At 36.7% G+C, this 26,052-nt stretch overlaps 1 protein-coding gene across 6 annotated transcripts; it reads left to right on the top strand.

Moving 5' to 3' along the window:
• Positions 1–442: 442 nt before the first annotated feature.
• Positions 443–26,052, top strand: LOC128218172 (uncharacterized). Of its 6 annotated transcripts, none has more exons than XM_052925747.1 (10): positions 443–639; positions 1,301–1,448; positions 1,853–1,957; positions 18,433–19,209; positions 20,795–20,942; positions 22,200–22,296; positions 22,544–22,634; positions 23,115–23,217; positions 23,549–23,573; positions 23,744–26,052. In XM_052925747.1, the coding sequence occupies exons 3-10, from the start codon at positions 1,877–1,879 to the stop codon at positions 24,360–24,362; spliced, it is 1,941 nt and encodes a 646-aa protein (XP_052781707.1). In that variant the 5' UTR covers positions 443–639; positions 1,301–1,448; positions 1,853–1,876; the 3' UTR covers positions 24,363–26,052. The 6 variants fall into 6 exon arrangements, with proteins under 6 accessions (XP_052781707.1, XP_052781710.1, XP_052781712.1 ...); XM_052925750.1 differs by lacking the exon at positions 443–639 and adding an exon at positions 1,011–1,144; XM_052925752.1 differs by lacking the exons at positions 443–639; positions 1,301–1,448; positions 1,853–1,957 and adding an exon at positions 7,925–8,175.

Genomic DNA, 26,052 nt, shown 5'->3' with positions numbered 1-26,052 from the left:
AAGGTATTATTCGAAAAGGACAAATGGTTTAAAAGCCTTTAACTAAGGGTATGTTGTGTTAAACATGTTGCTTATTCCTCTGATGTTTTCTTTTTTTCATTCTCCTTATTGTGTTTGAAGCTATTTGATATTAGTTTGCATGTTCATTTGCTCACGTCTGTAACAGTCTGTAAACTTCTACTTGAATAAAAGTTACGTGGGACTTCAACATGACTTGTATATTTTAAATCATTATTATCACTTATGTAACATTAAAATGTTTGAATATGCTTTATCTGGCACTGATGTCTGGCTGTAAACTCTTTTTAATAAAATACTTGTGCTGTTCATTTTGTATTTTAATGTTCAAGAATCGTGACTGGGACGTCGTTGATAAATTCAGGATATATATATAATTTATCCCTTTGTCATATTACCATAACTGATTGATGCATCAGTATGTCTACGTTGCAAATGTTAACTTCAGTGACTGCACTTTCTTTGAAACTTGTCAACTGAAGGCATAGAAACTGTTTTCGATTTAATTTTAATACATTTCAGAAGAAAGTATATTGCATTAGATCTGATCAGTGGGATAATTTTGTTTCGCATATTTTTGCATTTGGATAAAAGTTTTTAAGTAATTTTTGGTATAGTGCTGTAAGTATGCCACCAAATACTTAAATACTAATACCGATTCTAATTTTAATTACTAGACTACAATATATAACTGGTTCTTAGAATTGGTAGTAGAAGTGATAGGACTTCATTAAATAAACCATGTTTTAAATATCTTTGGGCAAATGCATTTATATTTACATGTAAAAACAAATATATAAGAAATGAGTTGTTGCTTAAAGGTGATGTATTGTTAAGCTCATTATATAACTAATATTAAAATTCATGTTAAATTTGAAATGTACAGTTTTGCAGACGTTAATTTAAAGCTTTAATGAGTCACCTATGGATGCATGCAGTGATGGGTTTTATTTTAAGAAATTGTTAATGACGGAGCGAGTGTGGCACACCTCAGCAACTTATATGGTTGTCTTGCACATCATTCTGTGGGCGAGAAAATTACGCAAATGAGATATTGTGATAAATCAAAATGAAACATTGGAGCTTGTTTTTTCAATTGCATGCTTCTTTACTTGCAACATTGAAGGTATTATTTTATAGAAGTAAGAACTGTAAAGTTGACATTGTCACAAAAGTAAATAAATAAAACACTATAAGTGTGTATCTGTAAATTTCTGTCTGGCTGTTCCATCAGATTATTAAAAGCGAAGGCAATTGATTATCAGTATTGAATTTAAAACAGGAATTGATCAACAGTTGCTGAAACAGCTGTCAGTTGTCAACCAACGAGAGCGAGAGCGTGCTGCACATGTGTTTGGGATCTGGCGAGCAGGAAAATAACGAGCATTATAACATCTGGTAGCTTTCTTCGGTGTGACGGTGTGACTCAGGTGACTAGTTTAACTCTTAGCTGATCTTACTACATATCAATCAGGTGTATTTATTTATTCATACAAACAGAGAACTAAGATAACGATTTATGAAAAAAAAAAACTCTGTATGGTTTACGCGCAAGTGTGGTCCTGTGTGGTCAGGGGATACTTGATTACCCGGAAGAAACCCTCTTCGTAACATGACCACCAATCAAACTTAGATATATGCTCATGCCGGAGGCAATTTACCAGTAGTTAGAATTGTCACTGATCTATCTATAGTCTATATTGTAGTATTAACTGACTATACTTTAAATTATTCATATTTATAGAATTTCCATGCACACTATAACATTGTTACATTGAAATTTAAGCAAGAAGATATAAAAGTCCATCACCTTAAACTTGTAACATTATTGCAGTCGTTGGTGACCTAGAAAACAGGGATGTTGTTGGAACCAGGTGCAGAGTTTTTCCGGGACCCGTCACCCAGGTCACGTGACTGGCTGGAACCTCAAGCTCATGAGGTGGGTGAAGGCTTTGGTGTAGGGTGGTATGATTTATTTTTGAACGGCTCATAAGGTGGGTAAAGGGTTTGGGGGTAGGGTGGTATGATTTATTATTGACTGGCTCATGAGGTGGGTAAAGGGTTTGGGGGTAGGGTGGTGTGATTAATTATTGACTGGCTCATGAGGTGGGTGAAGGGTTTGGAGGTAGGGTGGTGTGATTAATTATTGACTGGCTCATGAGGCGGGTGAAGGTTTTTGGGGTAGGGTGGTGTGATTTATTATTGACTGGCTAATGAGGCGGATGAAGGGTTTGGGGGTAGGGTGGTGTGATTTATTATTGACTGGCTCATGAGGCGGATGAAGGGTTTGAGGATAGGGTGGTGTGATTTATTATTGACTGGATCATGAAGTGGATGAAGGGTTTGGGGGTAGGATGGTGTGATTAATTATTGACTGGCTCATGAGGTGGATGAAGGGTTTGGGGGTAGGGTGGTGTGATTAATTATTGACTGGCTCATGAGGTGGATGAAGGTTTTGGGGGTAGGGTGGTGTGATTAATTATTGACTGGCACATGAGGTGGGTGAAGGGTTTGGTGGTAGGGTGGTGTGATTTATTATTGACTGGCTAATGAGGTGGGTCGGGGGTTTGGGGGTAGGGTGGTGTAATTTATTATTGACTGACTCATGAGGTGGGTAAAGGGTTTGGGGGTAGGCTGGTGTGATTTATTATTGACTGGCTAATGAGGTGGATGAAGGGTTTGGGGGTAGGCTGGTGTGATTTATTATTGACTGGCTAATGAGGTGGGTAAAGGGTTTGGGGGTAGGCTGGTGTGATTTATTATTGACTGGCTAATGAGGTGGGTAAAGGGTTTGGGGGTAGGCTGTTGTGATTTATTATTGACTGGCTAATGAGGTGGGTAAAGGGTTTGGGGGTAGGGTGGTGTGATTTATTATTGACTGGCTAATGAGGTGGATGAAGGGTTTGGGGGTAGGCTGGTGTGATTTATTATTGACTGGCTAATGAGGTGGGTAAAGGGTTTGGGGGTAGGGTGGTGTGATTTATTATTGACTGGCTAATGAGGTGGATGAATGGTTTGGGGGTAGGCTGGTGTGATTTATTATTGACTGGCTAATGAGGTAGATGAAGGGTTTGGGGGTAGGCTGGTGTGATTTATTATTGACTGGCTAATGAGGTGGGTAAAGGGTTTGGGGGTAGGGTGGTGAGATTTATTATTGACTGGCTAATGAGGTGGATGAAGGGTTTGGGGGTAGGCTGGTGTGATTTATTATTGACTGGCTAATGAGGCGGATGAAGGGTTTGGGGGTAGGGTGGTGTGATTTACTATTGACTGGCTCATGAGGTGGATGAAGGGTTTGGGGATAGGGTGGTGTGATTTATTATTGACTGGCTCATGAGGTGGATGAAGGGTTTTGGGGTAGGCTGGTGTGATTTATTATTGACTGGCTAATGAGTTGGGTAAAGGGTTTGGGGGTAGGGTGGTGTGATTTATTATTGACTGGCTAATGAGGTGGATGAAGGGTTTGGGGGTAGGCTGGTGTGATTTATTATTGACTGGCTAATGAGGTGGGTAAAGGGTTTGGGGGTAGGGTGGTGTGATTTATTATTGACTGGCTAATGAGGTGGATGAAGGGTTTGGGGGTAGGCTGGTGTGATTTATTATTGACTGGCTAATGAGGCGGATGAAGGGTTTTGGGGTAGGGTGGTGTGATTTACTATTGACTGGCTCATGAGGTGGATGAAGGGTTTGGGGATAGGGTGGTGTGATTTATTATTGACTGGCTCATGAGGTGGATGAAGGGTTTGGGGGTAGGCTGGTGTGATTTATTATTGACTGGCTAATGAGGCGAATGAAGGGTTTGGGGGTAGGGTGGTGTGATTAATTATTGTCTGGCTCATGAGGTGGATGAAGGGTTTGGGGATAGGGTGGTGTGATTTATTATTGACTGGCTCATGAGGTGGATGAAGGGTTTGGGGGTAGGATGGTGTGATTAATTATTGACTGGCTCATGAGGTGGATGAAGGGTTTGGGGGTAGGATGGTGTGATTAACTATTGACTGGCTCATGAGGTGGATGAAGGGTTTGGGGGTAGGGTGGTGTGATTAATTATTGACTGGCTCATGAGGTGGATGAAGGGTTTGGGGGTAGGGTGGTGTGATTAATTATTGACTGGCTCATGAGGTGGGTGAAGGGTTTGGGGTAGGGTGGTGTGATTTATTATTGACTGGCTAATGAGGTGGGTCAGGGGGTTGGGGGTAGGGTGGTGTAATTTATTATTGACTGGCTAATGAGGTGGGTCAGGGGTTTGGGGGTAGGGTGGTGTGATTTATTATTGACTGGCTCATGAGGTGGATGAAGGGTTTGGGGGTAGGGTGGTGTGATTTATTATTGACTGGCTAATGAGGTGGGTAAAGGGTTTGGGGGTAGGCTGGTGTGATTTATTATTGACTGGCTCATGAGGTGGGTAAAGGGTTTGGGGGTAGGGTGGTGTGATTTATTATTGACTGGCTAATGAGGTGGATGAAGGATTTGGTGGTAGGGTGGTGTGATTTATTATTGACTGGCTAATGAGGTGGATGAAGGGTTTGGGAGTAGGGTGGTGTGATTTATTATTGACTGGCTCATAAGGCGAATGAAGGGTTTGGGGGAAGGGTGGTGTGATTTATTATTGACTGGCTAATGAGGTGGATGAAGGGTTTGGGGGTAGGATGATGTGATTAATTATTGACTGGCTCATGAGGTGGATGAAGGTTTTGGTTTAGTGTGGTGTGATTTATTATTGAGTGTCTCATGAGGTGGATGAAGGTTTTGGTTTAGGGTGGTATGATTTATTATTGAGTGGCTCATGAGGTGGATGAAAGTTTTGGGGTAGGATGTTGTGATTTATTATTAAGTGGCTCATGAGGTGGGTGAAGGTTTTGGGGTAGGGTGGTATGATTTATTATTGAGTGGCTCATGAGGTGGATGAAAGTGTTGGGGTAGGATGGTGTGATTTATTATTGAGTGGCAGATGAGGTGGATGAAGGTTTTGGTTTAGGGTGGTATGATTTCTTATTGACTTGCTCATGAGATGGGTCAACGTTTGTTCTTTTATTGGTGTTGGGGGGGGGGGGTATTGTCATTTACAGATTCTTATGTGACAGTAAGTTATATGTGGGATTACAGTTCTGTCCATACAGGATTTTTATGACATTAGAAAAAGTTGAAAATATTTTACCCTCTGTAGTTTCTACCATATTTTCCTGAACATGACTCTTGTCTTGATAATTCAGCACATAGTTATACCTAAAAGAGGAACTTGCAGAACTGCTACACCTTTCATATTAGTTCTGTTTCCATGAGTATATGGCTTCTTTTGGACAATATTTCATTTCCTTGAAACATAAAACGTGATTGATTTCATTTCTGCAGCTGTAATCGGGCATAGTTTTATGTCTGATTACATTTTGTTTCAGGGAACAGGCTTGATTATATTGGAAAGCAATATAACAGGGATTTTACATGCTTTCTCTGTCTCATCCCAGTGACATATCATCCTCATTTTGTAATAACCAGACATGCGTGACAGTTAAATGCAAATCCGATTCAATGCAATTATCACTATTATAAAAAGATTATGTATACTTTCTATTTTTCGACGAAATGATGATTATTTTGCTGAAATTCACCATGCACCGCTAATTTATTACAGGGTATATACCAGTGTATAAATGATAGATCATATACTATAAACACACATTGAGATTGTTATAAGTTGTCCAGTTTTGACCATGGATTGAACAGCAAAAAGTATAAAGTTTGATGTCTTTACATCTGATTCCCTGCAGTAATTTGTATACAGATGTCATAGTAGAAATACCTGTTTAATGTACCATTTACATAGTAAAAAGTCCACAAACGAGGGTCTGATAAAATGAATGATATGGTCAACATAAAAAAACTGTCAGTAATTTCAGCAGTTAACATGCAGTGAGATAATAATCACAATTGCACATTGATTTTAGACTAATCAAGGGTTTGGAATGCTTGTTATGATACTCATGCGAAAAACACCATCGCATGTTCAGATATATGCATGCACTTGGCTCAGATTATCTACCCTGATTATCTGATTGGTCAGGTGAAGTGTGGGCCAACTGTGCCCTCGGGTGGCAACCAAATGTATATTGGCAGTTTTATTTTCTGTGACTTTTAATGGGTTTATTAGTGAAAATAAGTGTCAATTTAGATAACTTTGTATTTAGTCATTTGGATAATAATCATAATGGCTAAGTACATTTTAATGTGGCATATGGTGTGTTACCAATGTTACGATCACAAACCTTTACAGTGTGTTGCACAATGGCTGCAGTATTAGTTTAAAAGCTGCACTCTCATATATTGACAGTTTTGACTTTTCTTTAAATGTTTGTCTTAGAATTTGTTGGCATCAAGGCCTGCAATTGAGTCATTTAAGATGACTCACAATAGAACAGATCTCAATTGTTTGGAAAACTGCCGTAAAACTCATTTTTCTTTAAGCGTTAGTAATGCTCTTAGACATATTACATCAATTTTCAAATGTGAAGAAGAAAAACTGCTATCTGATCTTTTGTAAGCAGCCTTATATCACTGGTGTCCAGACATTTACGCAAAAATTGGCAGACATTTACGTATAAATTTGCTCATTCAAAGACGAAATTTTTTTTTTTTAAAAAGTTGTCAAAATGGTCAATCAGTGACAGTGCAACTTGAAGTGAGAGTTCAATATTTCATTGAAATTGCTTCCCATCACTAGACCATTGTAACTAATTGTATCGAAAAATGCATTTTTCTTTCAGTTTTAGAGATATATAACTCTTAAAAATATATTTCTCTAATTGGTACTGAACTGTGTTTTCCATTCCTTTTACTTGATATTGATCTGAATTCCTCCAGGTTCGATAATATTGACAGACTTTTGAGTGCTTTGTCAATGCTTCATATGTCACGAAGTTCTGGGTGCCACATGTTTGCTTTCATCTATTTAACTTCCTGTCTTTGACACGCTAGGACAAACCAATTTTATAATAGGTATTACGATTTTCAAAAACATCCACATTAAGGTGACATTCGCTGTTAAAAGTGAAATTATTTACGTTATATATGCACATATATATATATATATATACATATATATATAATTATATAGTTACTAATTTATTTTAAATTGATTGTTATGACATCACTCATCTAATAGGAATAACCTCACCCTTGAAATAGTTAGTGTGAAAAATTGTCATTTTCTGTTTATGTCCACAATTAAACTCCTCTGATACCAAAAGATGCACTATTCCTAAAATTTGACTTTTTATGTCTTTTACAATATGCGTGGCATTTGGGTAGGACATCTGGCTAATTGTTGTTGTGGGCATTTTAACTTCTTGCTATTGTTTTCAAGGCAACAATAAGTGTATCTGATATATCACGTTGTTTGGAGTACATAGTCAGCTGTTTGAATCAAGTCATTAACTTATTAATTACCGGCAGGTAGATTCTACCTATCTCATCGACCCATATTGATTGTTATCAACAATTGGGTCAAACAATTATACCGGTACATATTTAATTCTTTTGACCTATACCCTATTAGAAATGATCGATTTGCTATAATATCCTATGGAATATATCATTAAAATCCTTTGACTCCACTTCAATTCAGACAATATCATTCATCTGATTTTTAAAGTCAAGTCATTGTTATTATGCCGCAATGTGATTCGATTTTTAAGACTATAATGAAATTTAGAGTCAGGTTAACAAAAGATATTCCTGTTTGTTTGTATGGATTATTGAAAAGTACTTTGGTGCTCTTTTTACTCACCTTTGAGCTATAGTAATTAAGTAATGGATTTTTCGGCTAAAATTATTGATTGAAACAACCAATCACACGCATAAATGTCTACGACAACATTTGTATTCCATATTCAAAAGTATATTGTGGTTTATCTGTCTTAAACGTGTTTAAGAACAATGACTGTCTGGCTTCAAATATGCTAAGTTCTATTGTTTAGTGTTAGCGCCGAGTGTCTGAAGGAGCCTTGTATCTTATCGTTTAAATAAGTTAAATACATAGTGTAACATTAGCTCATCATCTTATAAAGAGCAGGCCTATAGTTTTTAAATGTTTTAAACATCACCTTGAGATTTGAAGTTAAAAGGACAATCATACTGAGGAAACTGCAAAGATGAAAACAGGTAACATTTAATTTTGCACTTTATTTTTTTTGCATGTTTCAAAAAGGTGTAATTGTTATTGTTATTAATTTGGTTGATGTTTTAAATGCTCTATCAAATTTTGTATCAACCTAATCCTATGTTAATCAAATCCATCACTTTAAGCCCATAAAGTGCTCATTTGTGGTTATTACAATGTGCACTCAGCCACTTTTTGTTGGCGGCTTACGACTTAAGCTGTTGGGCCTTGCTGCAATAATAAACCACGATTACTCACGATGACGTTAGCTTATGTTGTTGTATGTAAAACAGGTTATCATGCGTTTCATTAATAATATATTTTAACACATCATTTAATGAATCAATCATTTGAAAAGTAAAGTGTTTGAAACCCACAGACTGTACAAATGATTATACTAGAATTTTGAACAATTTATATTATAAAATGAAACACTATTATTAGAATTATATTTGGTTTCTGTAACCCTACCTCTCATCAAAGGACTGATAGAATCAAAATGGTCTGTGCTAAAATCAATTTCAAGTCGTTCTTTTTTTACTCTCAGAAATTTCATAAGTAATTCGGAATTTGACTGCTTATAGCATCTATCACTGATTTTTGACATTGCCTTATGTTTTTAATATATTCTTATAGGCCATACCAAACTATTTTTATGTTTAGCGTCAGCCTTTAGCACTTAAACCTTTCTAGCGACCCTAAAACAACAAATGACAGCCTTTAGCACTTAAACCTTTCTAGCGACCCTAAAACAACAAATGACAACCCCACCCCCCACCCCCCACCCCCCATCCCCCCAAAAAGCTAAATGAGTGACATTCATTGAAAGAGTATAGACACTGGAGCCTCCTTTATCCATTCTGAACCATTCTCAATTGTTACATAGATTTTAACTGCAGACTGAGTTGAAATCAAACTTGTTTTTAAGTGTGTTGATCATGGGAATCACACAAAATGCATATTTTCTGATACCAAGAATACTAATTGCAATGTGCGAGGCCAAAAGATTCCATCAGAGAAAAGCATGCTCAACCCTGATGGTGGTGTTAGTAGTTCATACTCCGGGTCCCGGCGTGAGCACATTGAAGGGTCCCAGAGTGACAGTTCAACCACCGCACACCTATCCTGGGCGGTGAACCAGTACTAGGTGCCTTCACTTCTGCAAGGAACTGACAACTTCTGTACATGCCAGGGGCAGTGGTACAGTGCGAATGGTCGTGGAAAGGATTTCATAACCAATCACAACAGAAGTGACCTGGTCCGCCCGGGAATCGAACCCGGGTTGTCCGATTAACAGTCCAACGCTCTACCGACTGAGCTAACCGGGCGGACTTAACCCTGAAGGGGTCAACTGGTCTTATATACATAGGCCTTGAACTTCCACACGGAGAAGTGGTTATGCCAATTTGCATATTACCAAGTACATGAACATACTATGAATGCACTTTCGCCTACAGTGGAATGTTACATTACTTTACCCTCCGAGAAGACTCGTCCAAAGTTTTGACCTGGGAAACTTGTGGGTAAGGCAACTCACATCCGGCAGTTGTCTTCATCCCACTGCTGTCACCATTTGTAATGTGCGAAGCCAAAGATGCAAAAGATCCCTTCAGTGAAAAGCATGCTCAACCCTGAAGGGGTCAACTGGTCTTATATACATAGGCCTTTAACCTCCACAGGAAGAACTGGTTATGCAATTTACATATTACCAAGTATGTGAACATACTATGAGCACACTTCCGCCTAAAGCAGAACGTTACATAATACAAAGTATGAAGTATGTTCTTAACACTCGTGGTCTGTAGTTAGAATTGTTGGAAAAGAAAACTGAAAATAATCGGTGAGATAGTTGACCTATCCGCCACTAAACATAGGAACAATTTTGTGTGGCTATATTGAAATGTGATATTATGAAAGGTATAAATAACAAATTATACTATTTTTTTAAATAAATTCAACCAAAAACATTTGTTCAAGTATTTAAAATATACAACTTCATTCTGATATTAACCAATTTAATAAATGCTAATATCCATTTGTAAATAATTTTTTAAAATCATCATGGTACAAGCAAAACTGAATATTATTTTAAGACTCAATCTAAATTATAAATTACCTCCTCGCTCGATTAGGCAATTATTATGGTTTGCTAAAGACAGGTGAAATATGGTCAGTATGAATGTAATTATATAGTGGATTTAAAACACTGGTGTGATCAATCCCAGCCATAAGCTAATTAATTAAGTACAATACTAGTACTAGGGCTTTAGCAGAAGAGTCATGGGAGTGTACAGCACCATGTTCTTTTTTCCCAAGCACCTATCTGCCCAATTATGCACCTTCTCTTGAGAGAAGTAAATGCTCAAGACTGTCAAAAATTTCATAATTATTTTTTGCTAAGAGGTAGGCAGACTGGCTTGGTAGGTAGATCGGCCCCTTCATCTTGCAGAAAAGGACCGGGCAGGCAGGCATGGGGAGCACAGCCTTGATAGCAAGGCCCGGCAAATGCAAAGAATGCCCTGGCAGACATGCTTGGGGACCATAGCTTTGAAAGAAAGGACCCAGCATTGTGCAGAGTATGCTTTGGCAGGCAAACCCAGGTGGCACAACCTTGATAGCAAGGCCCTTGCATCTCGCGCAGAGCATGCCCGGGCAGGCAAACCCAGGGGGCAGAGCCTTGATAGCAAGGCCCCTGCATCTCGCGCAGAGCATGCCCGGGCAGGCAAACCCAGGGGCCAGAGCCTTGATGGCAAGGCCCCGGCATCTCGTGCAGAGCATGCTCCGGCAGGCAAACCCAGAGGACACAGCCTTGATAGAAAGGCCCCAGCATCTCTCGCAGAGCATGCCCCTGCAGGCAAACCCAGGGGGCAGAGCCTTGATGGCAAGGCCCCTGCATCTCGCGCAGAGCATGCCCTGGCAGGCAAACCCATGGGGCAGAGCCTTGATAGCAAGACCCTGGCATCTTGCGCAGAGCATGCCCCGGCAGGCAAACCCAGGGGGCAGAGCCTTGATAGCAAGGCCCTGGCATCTCGCAAGAATTCTCCGGCAGGCAAACCCAGGGGGCACAGCCTTGATAGCAAGGCCCCGGCATCTCGCGCAGAGCATGCCCCGGCAGGCAAACTCAGGGGGCACAGCCTTGATGGCAAGGCTCCTGCATCTCGCGCAGAATGCTCCGGCAGGCAGGCCTGGGGAGCATAGCCTTCATTGGAAGCTTTGCCCCAGCATCTTGCTGAGAATGCCTAGGGTACACAGCCTTCATAGGAAGCTTTACCCCAGCATCTCGTTGAGAATGCTCAGGCAGGCAGGCCAAGGGAGCACAGACTTCATAGGAAACTTGGCCCCAGCATCTAGCCGAAAATGCCTGGGGTACACAGCCTTCATAGGAAGCTTTGCCCCAGCATCTTGCTGAGAATGCCCAGGCAGGCAGGCCCAGGGAGCACAGACTTAAAAGGAAGCTTGGCCCCAGCAACTCGCTGAGAATGCCCTGGGTACACAGCCTTCATAGGAAGCTTTGCCCCAGGTTGTGCCCCCTGGGTTTGCCTGCCCAGGCATACTCTGCCCGATGCTGGGTCCTTTCTTTCAAGGCTATGGTCCCCAGGCAGGCCCAGGGAGCACAGACTTCATAGGAAGCTTGGCCCTGAGAGCATAGCCTTGATAGGAAGCTTGGCCCTGGTATCTTGGCCTAGGCAGGCAAGTGAGGTAAAGGGTATCTTACTGAGAACTTGTTTTCATTGGCATCACCACTGAAATTGGGGCCCTCTAATAGAACATGAAATTATTATGTCATTTTGATTAGAAAATTCAGTTATAATAGAAAAGTTTCTTTTATGTGCTTTATAATAGCGTTTAATCACACTGTTTCAGAAACCGAACACTTTTAATACACATTGGGTAGCATCTTCCAATAATGGTGTCAGAGAAACAGTTCGGAACTTCACTAAATAATTCTTCTAGATGGCAAGGGGAGCTGTTCCCAAAATCTCTTCAATAATGTTTAAATAACTGTTTTGCTCTTAACAAAATATTCTTGATTGTCATTATTCCTTGAAAGGAAGTTAATAATTTTATGTATTTATGTATAAATTAAGTTGGAGCTTTTTCACAGAATTTTCCATATTTGTTAACAGCCTCACTTTTCATGCCCCAGTGAAGGTTTCTACCCCATGAATTATTGAATGAGCATGATATCTGATAGCGAGTTGTAAAAGTAGGTCCTAGTTTGCTGTATTATACTAAAAAATGTGAAAACTACCCCATTACACTAGATTCAATGGCTAATGGATATGTTACAATGAGCTGTCTTCTTTTAAGACCCCTTTGAATTGAATTATCTTAATCGGAGGATATGACATTGCTTTTTTGATTACCATTTTATCCTTGGTTCTTTTTTTCTATTTCATTGTTAATAGCTGGTATTGTTATACCTGAATATTTAAATTTCTGAAATGCAAGACCCATCTGCTATTGAAAATCTGCACATTATGATCATTCAAACCTTGACGGGCCTTGACCGCAATTCCAAGACATGCAGTGAGATAGCTCAAGGTATTTTCATCAAAGAGATATTTAAGATATACAACAACGATATTAAATATCCATTCCTGTAATAACTTATTCATGCAAGGTAACTTTTCATTCACCACTCCTTAAATGACAAATGTGGTAGGCGGCTTGTTAAGCGTTCATACCGTGGCCCAATGTCTTCCATAATTGTGTTGGTGTCCGTCTCCCAATTTAGTAATTGACTCATTGTAACATGCATTGTTTGTTTAACAATAATTAGTGTGTCATAATGATATCATACCATTTTTACAAAACAATATTACCCAAATGAAATATAATTCACACTTAATACTCTTTTAAAAGCTGTAGGAAATTGATTGAAAGGAAACATATAGAGAAAACTAAAGCAGTTTTTATTGCAGAGTTTTCTAGGTTTTAAGAGTTACAGCTATAGAATATAGAGGTATTGGTTCTTTTTGTTCTTAAAAATAAAATAGATTATTGTACCATTTTGTGAAAGGATTTTGTTTTTGATGACAGACCCTCAATGTGTTATTCTTTAGTGAATGCTACTAGTATTATTTATATTCTTTAAAAGCTTGTAGTGTGACATGAAAATATTGATGTAATAGTGTTAAAACATATAAACAAAGGATTTCTCCTCTTACAAGCTGTTGGAAAGGTGTATCCAAATACCTGTTGAGAAAGATTAAACATAATCAAATGTATGTAATAAAAGCGTTTTTGAATGGTGCATTCATTTGTAAGTAAAGAATTGGTATTTGGCTGAAAAGAAGCTTAAACAGCAAAAATACCACCTTTTCAAAGATTTGGGACGGTATTTAAGGTGCGTATAATAACTCAAACAGAAACTATTTTATATGGTCTCTGCCATTGTGTAGACTTATAAGACCCTGTCAAACAACTCTGTTTGCTCTTGTGAATTGGAACTCCAATAATTAGGCTATAAAAATGATGGGCATTTAAACATTTTGTTCTCCACTGAGGTGAAAGTTGGGTGTGAATAATTTCGGTAAGTTTCCTTTTGCATATATATTCATTTACTGATTTTGATAGATTGTTTTTTTATTAGCGCTATCCAATTTGTTCACACTGAACGTTTTGTTATTTATGATACTGTGCGTATGCAGCATGCTTCATATTATTCTTCATTTTTTTCATTATCATGTTTACATAATTATTCCACCAGGTCGTCAAATGGAACGTACGCATGTAAAATGAGTTTGAAAATTTAATTTTGCTGCATCACCTTACGACACTTTTATACTCATTTTCTTTCATAATTAATGCAGTGACTCCCGAGTGAAGAGCTCTAATTACCTGGCATATATACCATATATGTTTTTATTGAGCATAGTTATGTTTCCTTTTTATACACCCGAAGGGTCGTATTATGTTATGGCCTCCATCGTCTGTCCGTCTGTCTGTCCGTTAGCAATTCCGTGTCCGGGCCATAACTTGGTAACTAATAAAGCGATTTTCAAATAACTTTATACAAATCATCACTACATTAAAAGGATGTGTCGTGCGCAATTTCCAGGTCCATACCTCAAAGACTAGAATCACCATTGGGGTGCGTTAGCAAATCCGTGTCCGGGCCAGAACTTGGTCACTAATAAAGTCATTTTCAAATAACTTTATACAAAGCATCATTACATTAAAAGGATGTGTCGCGCCCAATTTCCAGGTCCATACCTCAAACACTAGAATCACCATGGGGGGGGGACGTTAGCAATTCCATGTCCAGGCCATAACTGGGCTACTACTAAAGCAATTTTCAAATAACTTTATACAAATCATCTCTACATTAAAAGGATTTGTCAAGCATGCTTTCCATGTCCGTACCTCAAAGGCTAATTTCACTGGGGGGCGTTAGCAATTCCGTGTCCAGGCCACAACTTTGTGTTACTATTAATAAAGGAATTTTTAGAAAATGTGTCCTAGCCACAACTTTGAAACCAATAAAGCAATTTTTAGATAACTTTATACAAATAATTGCTACATTAAAAGGATGTGTTGTGAGCACTTTCCAAGTCCTGCTACTTTTAAACTTAGTAAGCAGTATACTAGCATAACCTAAAGGTTTATTAAAGACCTCAAACCGAATCTTCTTCCGGCGTATAATGCTCCGTTTCGCGGTGCTCTTGTTTGACCTGGCCCCAATCCTAAGATTAATAGGCGTAAGTGGCTTATTAGCCAAAATACATACTTCAATAAAAAAAAATTGTTAGAGAAAAGTGGATTTTTGTCATTATCATAGTATATAGTTAAAAACAATTACAGAAGTAAATACTATACAAATTATAGAAAACAAAACAAAAAAGGGAGCTTATTTTAATCATGCTTAATAATGTTGTATGGGACTTAAAAGTTTTGAGAAATTGGGACAAAATCATCATGTGACAACATTCAAATAACAAGAAATGCAGAAGCAACACTATTTATGTTTATTTTTACTGTTATTCAACTATGTACCTTTGTTTATCTTTTGGGTACAAATTGCAAATAGATTTGTTTATTATTGATCATCCAGCTGTTGTATTGGTGAATTACCTCCCCTGATCAGATATCAGCACCTAGGTGTTGGGAGGTCATTATCAGCCACATTCAGTGCAATCTCTGCACTTATCACACTGTGTTAGGTAACATTGTCAACCTCTCTGTTGTTGTGAAAGTCAACACTGCTGATGAAGTCTTTGTCATTGGGAAGGTATTATCCACATATTTGATCCTGTTGTAGATTATATACTAAGCTCCATTCACAGTTGGCACACTTGACAAATTTCTCCTGTCATTTATATGCTAGATTTACATCTGTGCATGCACAATTCTGTATGATAAATACTGTATACTGTGGCTTTTCTTAAATGTTTAATTCTTCTTAGGAACTGCCAAAAGACAACAAGTGTTGTAAAACTAATTTGGTGGTGTTATAAATCCTTGCATACCTTAACTTGGTGCTCTTTGGTTTGAAATATATTCTACTGGTATTAGTTGTGGACGTTTCTGTCAGCCAACATGTGTCGGGAGCAAAAGATGCCACTGACCACAGTTGTAGTTAAGGAACAAAATACACCATTGACCACACGAAAGATGGCACCAATGTGGTTACTGCGGAAATCTAAGACTGTGCGATGGAAAGGTTGCAAGGTAGGATCGACCTGTTACTGATGGAAGTTGGCAATTGTTGTTGTTTAAAGTCATAGTTATTATGTTTATTTTTGTTTCACTCCATATATATATATGAGTTGGACAGCTTAATACTAGCCAGTTTGCATGCGCAAACTGCTGAATCATCTTCTTCACCACAAAACCAATTGATGACTAAATGGAACTCGAGGGTTGCCAGGAGCTTTCTTAATCAATTAATCAGAATCTGTCCGGCATTTCCATTGGCTGGGTCATGAGGGTGAACACTAAGTAAGATATTTTCAATGTAAAAGGGCAGCAAAGGGTACTTGTAATGGTTTGTTTTTGAAAACATGGTATTGCAATTTATCTCTGCAAGAACTCCAAAAAGAGTGGAAGGACAGGAATCAATATGCAGAGGTAAAAAACTCTCAATGTCTGTTAAACTAAGCAGGGCAAAGTTTGGCAACAACTGTTCCTTGTTTTTGTTCTTTTATACCATTGAATGTCATTGTAATACTGAATGTCATAGAATTTACATAATAGGGCTTCAGCAAACATTAGCTGAAAGGACCTCCTTTTTATGTTAAAAAACAAGTATCCGCTTCTTTTGAGGATTGGTTTCTGCCATATTTGAATTTACTTGACACAGTGTGCTCTTATTAAATAAAAAAACTTAAGTCACTCATTCCGGTTATATACTTTGTATGTCAGCTAATTGTTACTAACGGCCTTTTTTGCATTCATAATTGTCTTCTGGCAAGAGATTTTCATGTTTACCCGAGCATGTACAAAAGATCAGATAAATTGGGAGTATTTCTGTTTATTTGATTGTTTATTGGGTTTTAAATATTTGAACGAGGCTTCGAGGCTCAGGCCAGACCATAATGAGCAATTTTCATTGTAGTCTTTTTTTTCTGTCATGCATGCATCAGCTTGTTTCAGACTTGCAGAACTTTATTGCGGGGTTTTTATTGTGAAGATACATTTAGGATATGTATTGAGTTTTGAAATATGTAAATTTCTTATAGCTTGCGCAATTATCGTTATGGCTACATTATGGAGAAATAAGGAAATAGTATAAATATTTGGATATATATAAAAATCTCAGAGATTGCTGAATAAACTGAGAGTATTCTAATTTTAATGCAAACATTGACATACTAACTAATTGTTCAATACTCTTATGACATCGTGGAAGTGGATATTGAAGAAAGTTTGAAATATAATAGTGACAAAATTCTGACAAAAGGAATTAATTGAATTGGGTGATTTTTTTAAGTGAAACATTATTAATTACAATTGTGGAATGCATTAAAGAAAGAGAGTATTCATTCCCCCAAGAGTTAGAATGCACATTACTGGTATTAAATCGCTTGATTTTGCAAATTTGGGGGAAATACTTGTCTGTACAAATCTTTGAACAAAGAAGAGTTTGAAGTGTGACTGCAGCATGTGGTGTATTCCCTGTAAAGCATGCGTCGGTATGGTCACTGGGGACAAAGAGGTAAAGCAAATAATTATTCAAAATTTGCTGTTGTTAACTTATTGTTGCTGTTGTTTTAGATCTATTTATACCATTACGATATGTTTGTCATTCCTTTAATTTGAATTTTTGTCTTAACACAAGGCCATGTTCTGTGTTCTGCATGATGAAGTTTTGTCTTAAAGTTCTTAATTTTGCATAAACCTGTTTCATTCGTAAGTCATAATAGATGTATGTTTGAGAGTTATTAAGACAAATATTTAGGATTATGGGAACCAAATGTTTAAGATTTCTTACTTACTTTAACCTAATATCTTCGTAACTTTATAATATACAGCATCACCATGAGTATTGTTTGCGATACCTTTGTAATAAAGTCATTGAATGTTAAAATGTTGTGCTCGTAAGTTTATGGCCACAAGCTGTGTATTTTACGGCAGAGGCAGGGATGTTTTAACTGATCCGTTCTGTATCTCGTACCTCAATAACATGCCTCAGTGTGAGTACAAGTGGAGTCTATTGTCACCGGGCACATCAATTCGAGCCCTTATAGTGTGTTTAACTGTTACGAGCACATCAATACAAGCCCTGTTATCGGTCACCTTGGGGCAACTTGTGGTTAGACTCCCGTTGTATCCGTGGAAACAGACGACAATATTTGTTGTAAATGGCATAGTCAGGGAATGCACTATGAATGGCCCCGGTGTTCAAGTAAGGCTGTAATGTTTGTTGTCAAACCTTGACTTATCAAAGGGCCTTTTTGTGAGCCTGTGTAAGATTTGTGATTCATTGTAACCAAAACTGCCATTACCTTTCTATACATGAACAGATTTAAAATGTTTCAGTTTCTTTAGTTTGATACTTAAATATTGCACTGAGGCATTGTTATGATTGTTTGTAAAATTTGATAATACTAGGAAAATGTAATTATAAATATCCTAAAATAATATTAAACATAATATATAGAAAACGTATATCAAATGGAAACTAGTTATTTGGCTTTAAGCTGAAATGAAGGTAAATTTATTAACATTTTTTGTTTAAATTATTGGTTCCGAAATATTAAACCAAAATTATTTAAACCATAAATTAACGAGTGTTTACCCCTGTATATTTTCAGGTCGTTTATTACCAAAGTGAGCGCCCCTGGACATGGAAACCTCTACACAAATCGTACCGGAAGCACAATACTACCCGCAAATCTCGCTACGCAAAAATGGTAGAACATAAACGCTCTGAAGCAGTCCTGAAAAATCTTGCAAGCGAACTACTCACAACTGACGAGTGTAACCAACTGAAGCAAGCTCTTCACCATTTTCGTGTCTCAAGCTCAGTACCGTCATTTTGCCAGCAACTGAAGCCCATCATCAACAATACGCCCAAGCTTCTGCTGCTTATTGAGCTGAGCAATCGTATGCCCCCAAGTCTACAGGAGGACTTTCACAGACTGTGTACTCTGCAGTTTCAAAATTACGAAACTTACTTGAAATTATTTCAGAGTGGAAACAAAACTGACACAATGTCGAGAGTAATTTCGCAAGACGCTGCTGGAAGACTGAAAATAATCGCAGGAGGAAATGAGAAGAAGATGATGATGAGATACAATAACCAGAAACAGGCTTATGAGCTGAGATCCCTGCCTGGTACGAGTGTAACAAGTGGCGTGTATAGTAATGGCAGTGAGAGTGACCAAAACAGCGTGTTTGAGGACGACGCCAAGAATCTAAACAATGGACGCATCACCCCAGTCCATCTGCAGGGAAAAAAGAACGTTCACAAGGTCATCCTCAATCGCCATGATGATGGGAGCCTGGGGCTGGGTATCAGTGGGGGAAGAGAGTTTGGCTCCGAGATAACTATCAGCGTCATAGAGGAGGGCGGGCCTGCAGCAACACAGGTAATGGCGTTAAACAAAAATAAACAGATTCTGGTTAAATGTTCCTTTTAAGTGGCATGTTATATTAAATTTCTTTCAATAACAGCTTGCAATTGAAAGGAAGAGAACTTCTAATGTAAAGAACTGTTAAGGATAAGTAGCAACTGTATTACAATTTGACATTGACTTTGTGTTTTTTCTAGTAAGTGTAAAAGATTGCCATTTGATTTCTACATACTTAAGTCTATAGAAAAAGGATTGTCTTATCAGGCCTGGATGTTTTTTTAATGGTATAGCAAAGATTTACATGCTTTAGTTGAATGAAGGTTATTTAAATGAAATTACTGAACTCAGGCGAGCCTGGGGGTGTAGTTAAATTTTTTTATTAAGTTTACAACAGTTTTTATTTTGATCTTCATGAAACTTGGTCAGAATATTTATCAGCATGAATTTTAAGACCATTTTGTATTCGAGTCATCTATGGATGAACAAAATAAGTAACTAGATATTATTCCTTTCACAAATTCATCCAATCTTCAAAAACTTCAATGAGAATATTTCTCAGCATGATATTTAGAACCAATGTGAATATCAGTCATCTCAGATCAAAAAGCAGGTCACAGAAAAAGCAGAAAATAATTGCGGTCAGAAATTCAACAATGTTTATCCAATTTTCATGAAACTTGGTCAGAAGATTTCTCAACAAGATGTTTTAGACCATTGGAAATACGGGTCATCTTGGTTCATATACTAGGTCACTAGGTCAAATATTAAGCCAAATTATGAGTTAAAAGGTTTTCATTCCTTCCATGCATTCATCAGTGTTGATCCAATTTTCATGAAACTCCATCAGAATATATCTCAGCATAATACTTAGAGCCAATGTGAATATGGGTCATATCAGATCAAAAACTAGCTCATAAGGTGAAATAAAAATATGTTCAGAAATTTATGGTGTTTATTCAAATCTTCATGAAACTAGATGAGAATATTTATCAACATGTTATTTAAGACCTCAGTAATATGGATTATCTCCGATGAAAAACCTATTCACTAGGTCAAATATTAAGGCAGAATTTTGTGTTAAAATTTCATATTCCATCTTTAAGAAACACATGATTTTTACCGGTTGTGTGGATATGGTTCAACTCCGATCAAAAGCTAGGTCAGACCAGTGTGAATATCGGTCAGCAGCATTTACTTTTTCCACTTAAAAAACATTCTTCTGCAAAATCACATTTGTCAAAATGAAAAATCTTGCTGTAATTGGATTCCGCATTAATCCCTTGTCTTAAATAAATATGTGCATGACAATTTTAAAAATGTATTTCCTGACATGTAGTTTTAGTCTGGCTGTGTGTAAATTTACCACATATTTTAATATAAGACGCAAAACTTAGACTACTACTTAAAAAAATGTTTTTTCACTTTTTTTATGTTTTTTGTTTTTTTCGCTGTTGTTTAATTTATGTCAATTTTCAGAAAGTAGGTCAATAAGTTTTAGGCCAGAATGGGTGCAGATGAGAGTCTTAATTGCTTTTATATCTTGCCTTACAAACAGTCTCACTAACAGCACACTTTTACCCACAATATTCATCCAACCCAGGGTCTGGAGATCGAGGACAAGATTCTGGAGGTGAATGGCCACCAGTTCAACAACATGACGCACACGGAGGCTGTTATGATCATGAGGAATGCGTGGAACCTCATCATCTACGTACAGAGGCAGCCAGAAAATGTCCTTAGTGATGAAGGTTTGTTTTTAGGCTTTATTGATTTATTCTTTATTTATTTTGTCTAAAGGGATTTGCCTATCTACACAGTGAATAGTGCCAAAACCTCTAGTGTTATAGGCAGAGTCTTGACCCTCTACTGGTCTAGTACTGGGTCATTTTATACCCATGTCTTTCAATACAAGAGTTTTGTGATTTCCTTTTTTTGTGGTTGATGTTGGTGATGTCATTGTACAAAAATGTTGACTTTGGTCATAACTTTTAAAACAGTCGAGATGTCTAATTGAAACTTGGTAAAATGTTGCCAGAGTCAATATGCAAATATACAGCAAGGTGCCTAACTCTTGGTTTAATAATTCATGAGTTGTGCCTCTTGTTTCACTGGGGAACAACACCGAGATGAGTATTGCCATCGCTCTTGTTTAAGTTTCATATTTAATCCCATTGTACTAATTAATAGAAATAAGTACAGAAAGGACGGATTGTTTTTAATTAAAGTGTAATTTGAATACATGCTTAACTATTCCAATTATATGTTGATAATAGCAATGGTGTTCAAATAATAATGCAGAAAACAATTAGTGTTAAAAACAAGGGCTAAATGATGACAATGAATTAAAGTATAAGTAGACAAATTCTGTCATGGTTCGTTGCAGTTTCAAGGCGTTGCACTTTTCAATGTCTACTTAATATGTTTTTAATCTCTATTTGATTTGCGCTATTAATGATTGCTAACAATCATCTATAGGTTTGTTAAGATATTGGTCGTGCAAACATTAAGTTTAAAATAGCTTTTAAAAAAGTAATGTAATAGATGTTCTGATTTAATGTAGCCAGTTTAAATTATCATTAATTGATTTGAACTGCCAGTTAAAAATAGCTGAGTAATATTTGTATAAGTTTTATTTTATGATATAAAAACATACTTGTATTTTGTATTTACCTGAATTGAGTAGTTTTTGTTTGTAATGCGTTTGTTCGTTTAAATATTGCCATAGCCTTGTACCAAGTCAGCCTTGTTATGCAAAATCTTGAACTTACTATTACTCAGTAACCATTCAAGATGCCCAGATGTAACTGATGTTACAAAAGTTATAAATTAAGCATCACATCTCTGGTCAATATATCTGTGGAGTTATGTCCCTTGTGCAGTTGAAAAAGGGAGCCTGGTTTGTCTCAGTGCTGAAAGTACTTCATGTAAAACATTTGTTTGGTTCTATCTTATGGTTTGTAGAATGTTTTGGTCACTCATGCCTTACATGCTATGTAATGTTTCAGACGTAGCAGACATGGTTGCTAGGCAACATGAGATACAGAGTCTTGAATTACCCGTGTTCCCGACCACTAGGGGACGCCTTGGCTGTGCCTCACAAAGGTGGGTCCAAGCAGCCAATAAACTTTTATTACCTTGTGTTATATATATATTATTTTTTTTGCTGGAAGATTATGTTTCTAAGGAGTGAGTCAATGTCTTCTCTACAGAGGCTCCTTCTTAAATTATTAATTGTAAAATACAAAAACTATCATTCCTATTTTGATTACTTTAGCATTATATCAAAAGTTATGTGTGTACTCATAATACAAAAATGCAATACTAAATACCTCATCCCATGCTGTTTCAGGTTGGCGAGCCAAGACCTGATTGTTCAGAATGTGGACGAAAATTCTCCCGCTGCCAAGGCCGGCATACAGCTACATGATATCATATACAAGGTTAGTATGCATATTGGTGTAGTTAACACAAAACTCTTGTCAAGTAATAATAATGCTTCTAGTTTGTTCTTCAAACTCATTGGAAAATATTTTCGATGATGATGGTGATGATGACAACAATGATGATGATGATGATGATGATGATGATGATGATGATGACGATGATAATGATGATGACAATGATGATTATTATTATTATATTTACTATCATCATCATCATCATCATCATTGTCACTGCTGTCTTTGTCATCATCGTCGTCATCATCACCATCATTAATATTGTTTTATTTCTTTTTCTTTCCCTTATGCCATTATAGACATCTTTGACCAATTCTTGCATTATGGCAAGCAGCAAGCAATTATAAAACTCTAAATATTTGAAGACATGTACCGGTATATGATGTAGGAGACTAAGCTTTCATTTATTGCTCAGAAACTGTGAAGACCAATTCAGTTACTCTTATTCTTTTATTTCACTAGCTTGATGGGATTAATGTTCGAGAACTGACGGAAAAGCAGATAGTTATGCTGACCAACGCCAAGCGAGTCAATCTCTCTGTTAAACGATATGTGCCTCTCACAGGTTAGTGATTTATCTGTAGTGTGTTTTAGATATCTTTTCTTACAATTTTTAAATAATTAAAATTATACTGTTTTCTGGTAAATCAATACTTATCCTCAAGGCAGAGAAACAAATGTGATGTTGTTTAAAGTACATCTTATTTTTTTACTAGTTTTACCAAAAAAAACTTACAAGATTTGCATAGAATTGAGACAGATCGTCATTGTCTTAACAGCATTTTCAAATGATTGATGCAAATTTACATAAACAAAACACACACTTAGTTAATTTCTCATCTAGAGGCTTTCAGTTTTTACTAAAAAAAATAACAGTTATTATTTTATATTTTCAGATGATGGAATAACCCAGGATATGAGGTGTGTATCAGTTGTTTATTTTGATAAATTGTTACGTTATGATGCTGTAATTACCATAAAATGAAAGATAATGTGATCCATGTATGTTTATATTTATAAATGTAGCAATATCTAATGTTAATTTAATGCCATTTATTAAACCCCCCAATTAATTGATGCTTCAATTGCAGACACAGAGGGCGATCCTTGACCCCTGTGAAACAGATGCAGACATCCACATACAACCGTGCCTTATCATCTCCACGCAGTGACGCAAGCAGAGACTTGTCAGAAGAATCGCGTAAATCTGCTTTTCAACTGGCTGAGCCACCATCACCATCGGTGTTTCAGACTACCAAGTACATTACTCTTCCACCGGACAACACACGTAGCCATAGCGCAGGCATCTCCCATACCAAACAAAGGCTAGCTAACAAGCCCCAGCATCTTGTGTACGGCCAGAGGTCAAACAAGGAACCAAACTGGATTATAACCCCGAAACAAACGGAACATAATTTAAGATACAGCCGCAGAGACAATCAAGCTACGTTTCCTATACACTTAAGAAGCAAGTCGGCAGAACCTTTGAAACAGCATTTTGTTACGGCTCAAGATGGTATACAACATTCTGGCCGAGTGTCCAAATATATCAGACGTTCCCAGTCACCGCATAGGAACACTATTGCGCGAGTTCATCATGAGGACAATGTGATACGAGCCATACAGATGGGGCTAGAGAAAAGACAGCGTGCAGTCCGAGTCTCGCACTATCAGATGCCGGACCCTGCTGACTATGAGTGGGAAATTTAGCATTCACCAACTGTGTAATTTAGGTTTTATAAATAATCTGAGTGATATTTAAAGATATTAGTGCTTTTAAGAAATATAAGACTTCATGAAATTTGATTTTGTGGTAAGCCACTAAATACAGTTATTTATTAAAGGTTATTGGTAACCATAGAAACACTAGAATGACGGAATGATAGGATATTTCACAAAAAAAATCTGCATTATGTTCTTCTAAAATTACCAATACTGTGAATACTAAAATGACATTTCATAAATGTCATGTGTAGATCTACAAAAGAGACTGCTTTGGGCTTCTAAGTTTGTTTTACTAACTTGACCTTGATAAAGAAGGGCGCTTATTCAGCTTGGCATTAGTTTTGCTTTCCTTGTAAGTCAATGTTATAATAATAAATTTTATATATTTTAATCAAAAACCTCATAATTTTGCTTTTTAAAAGATGAATGTGTCAGTGACAAAATTTAGATGTGGAAGAAATATACAGTGAACATAGTGTACCCTACTTCGCTTATTTACACATTATGTTTTCATTTACAAAATGTTTGCTGTGTCATGAACTAACATTTTGTTTTGCAATTATTATGTGAGAAGAATATTTAAATGGTTAAATTTTTGTGATGGGCTTTGAACATTGTATTCCTTCATGAGGTGCCTCTGCTTATTTTCTGTGCAGCTACTAATCATCTTAATTAATAGGGTAACTTTTTTCTAAAACAAATGTATATTATTAATCTTTGCTTTACAGTGTAGCTAATGGAGTAAAAGGTTTAATTTTACTGACTTGTCACTGGTAATAAATTCCAAGGGTCATAAGTCATTGTTACTTAGCTGGATTTTTCAACTCCTTTAAAGTTGCACTCTCACAGATATACCATTTTTACAACTTCATTTATTTTGTCTTAGAATGAGCAAATTTTTGCGTAAATATCTGAAAACCAGTGTTACAAGACATCTGACAAAAGACAGATATTCAAAAATTAATGTGTTATGGCTTAAAGCGCTACTAAAAGTTTAAGAAAAATGCATAAAGCATTTTTTTTTTAACTCAAAAATAAAAAATCTGTGATCTAATTTTTTATAAGCAGTCTTATATGACTGGTTTCCATGCATTTTCTCATAAATTGGCTCGTTCTAAGACAAAAAACTAAAAAAAGTTGTCAAAACCGCCAATCTGTGAGAATGCAGCTTTAACATCACTGATGTTTCGAGACTCTCACAGTCACTTTTATTGTGTTAAACCTAATACTTTGCATTCATTTCATTATGCCATTCTTAACACGTTTAATACATTTTAAATGTAACATGTATGTGGACAATTCCGTTGATTTTGAATCAAAGTGACATATTGTGTTCTAACTTTCTTGAATCAAAACTGTTTTCATTTCAATCCTTCACTGCCAACTATCTACACTATTCAGTTCTTTTGTTGTAGAGCTTTAATTTGTTACTACACTCATTATGCACACATATGTATACTTATCATTATTAAAATAAAGTAGGACTAACATGACCATGAACATTTGTTCAGATTTCTTGTCAAGTTTTATGTAAATGTGTTGTAATAAGTTAGAATTTATATTTATACATATCATATATATTTGTGTACAGAAATTGTACCTGTGTGTTGATAAAGTGTTATGTATCTGGAGCTATATGTATAAGATTTATTTAAAAAAATAAATATTTATATTA

Source organism: Mya arenaria, chromosome 14 (genome assembly GCF_026914265.1).
Source record: "Mya arenaria isolate MELC-2E11 chromosome 14, ASM2691426v1".
NCBI lineage: Eukaryota > Metazoa > Mollusca > Bivalvia > Myida > Myidae > Mya > Mya arenaria.
This window is presented reverse-complemented; position numbering and strand designations above follow the sequence as displayed.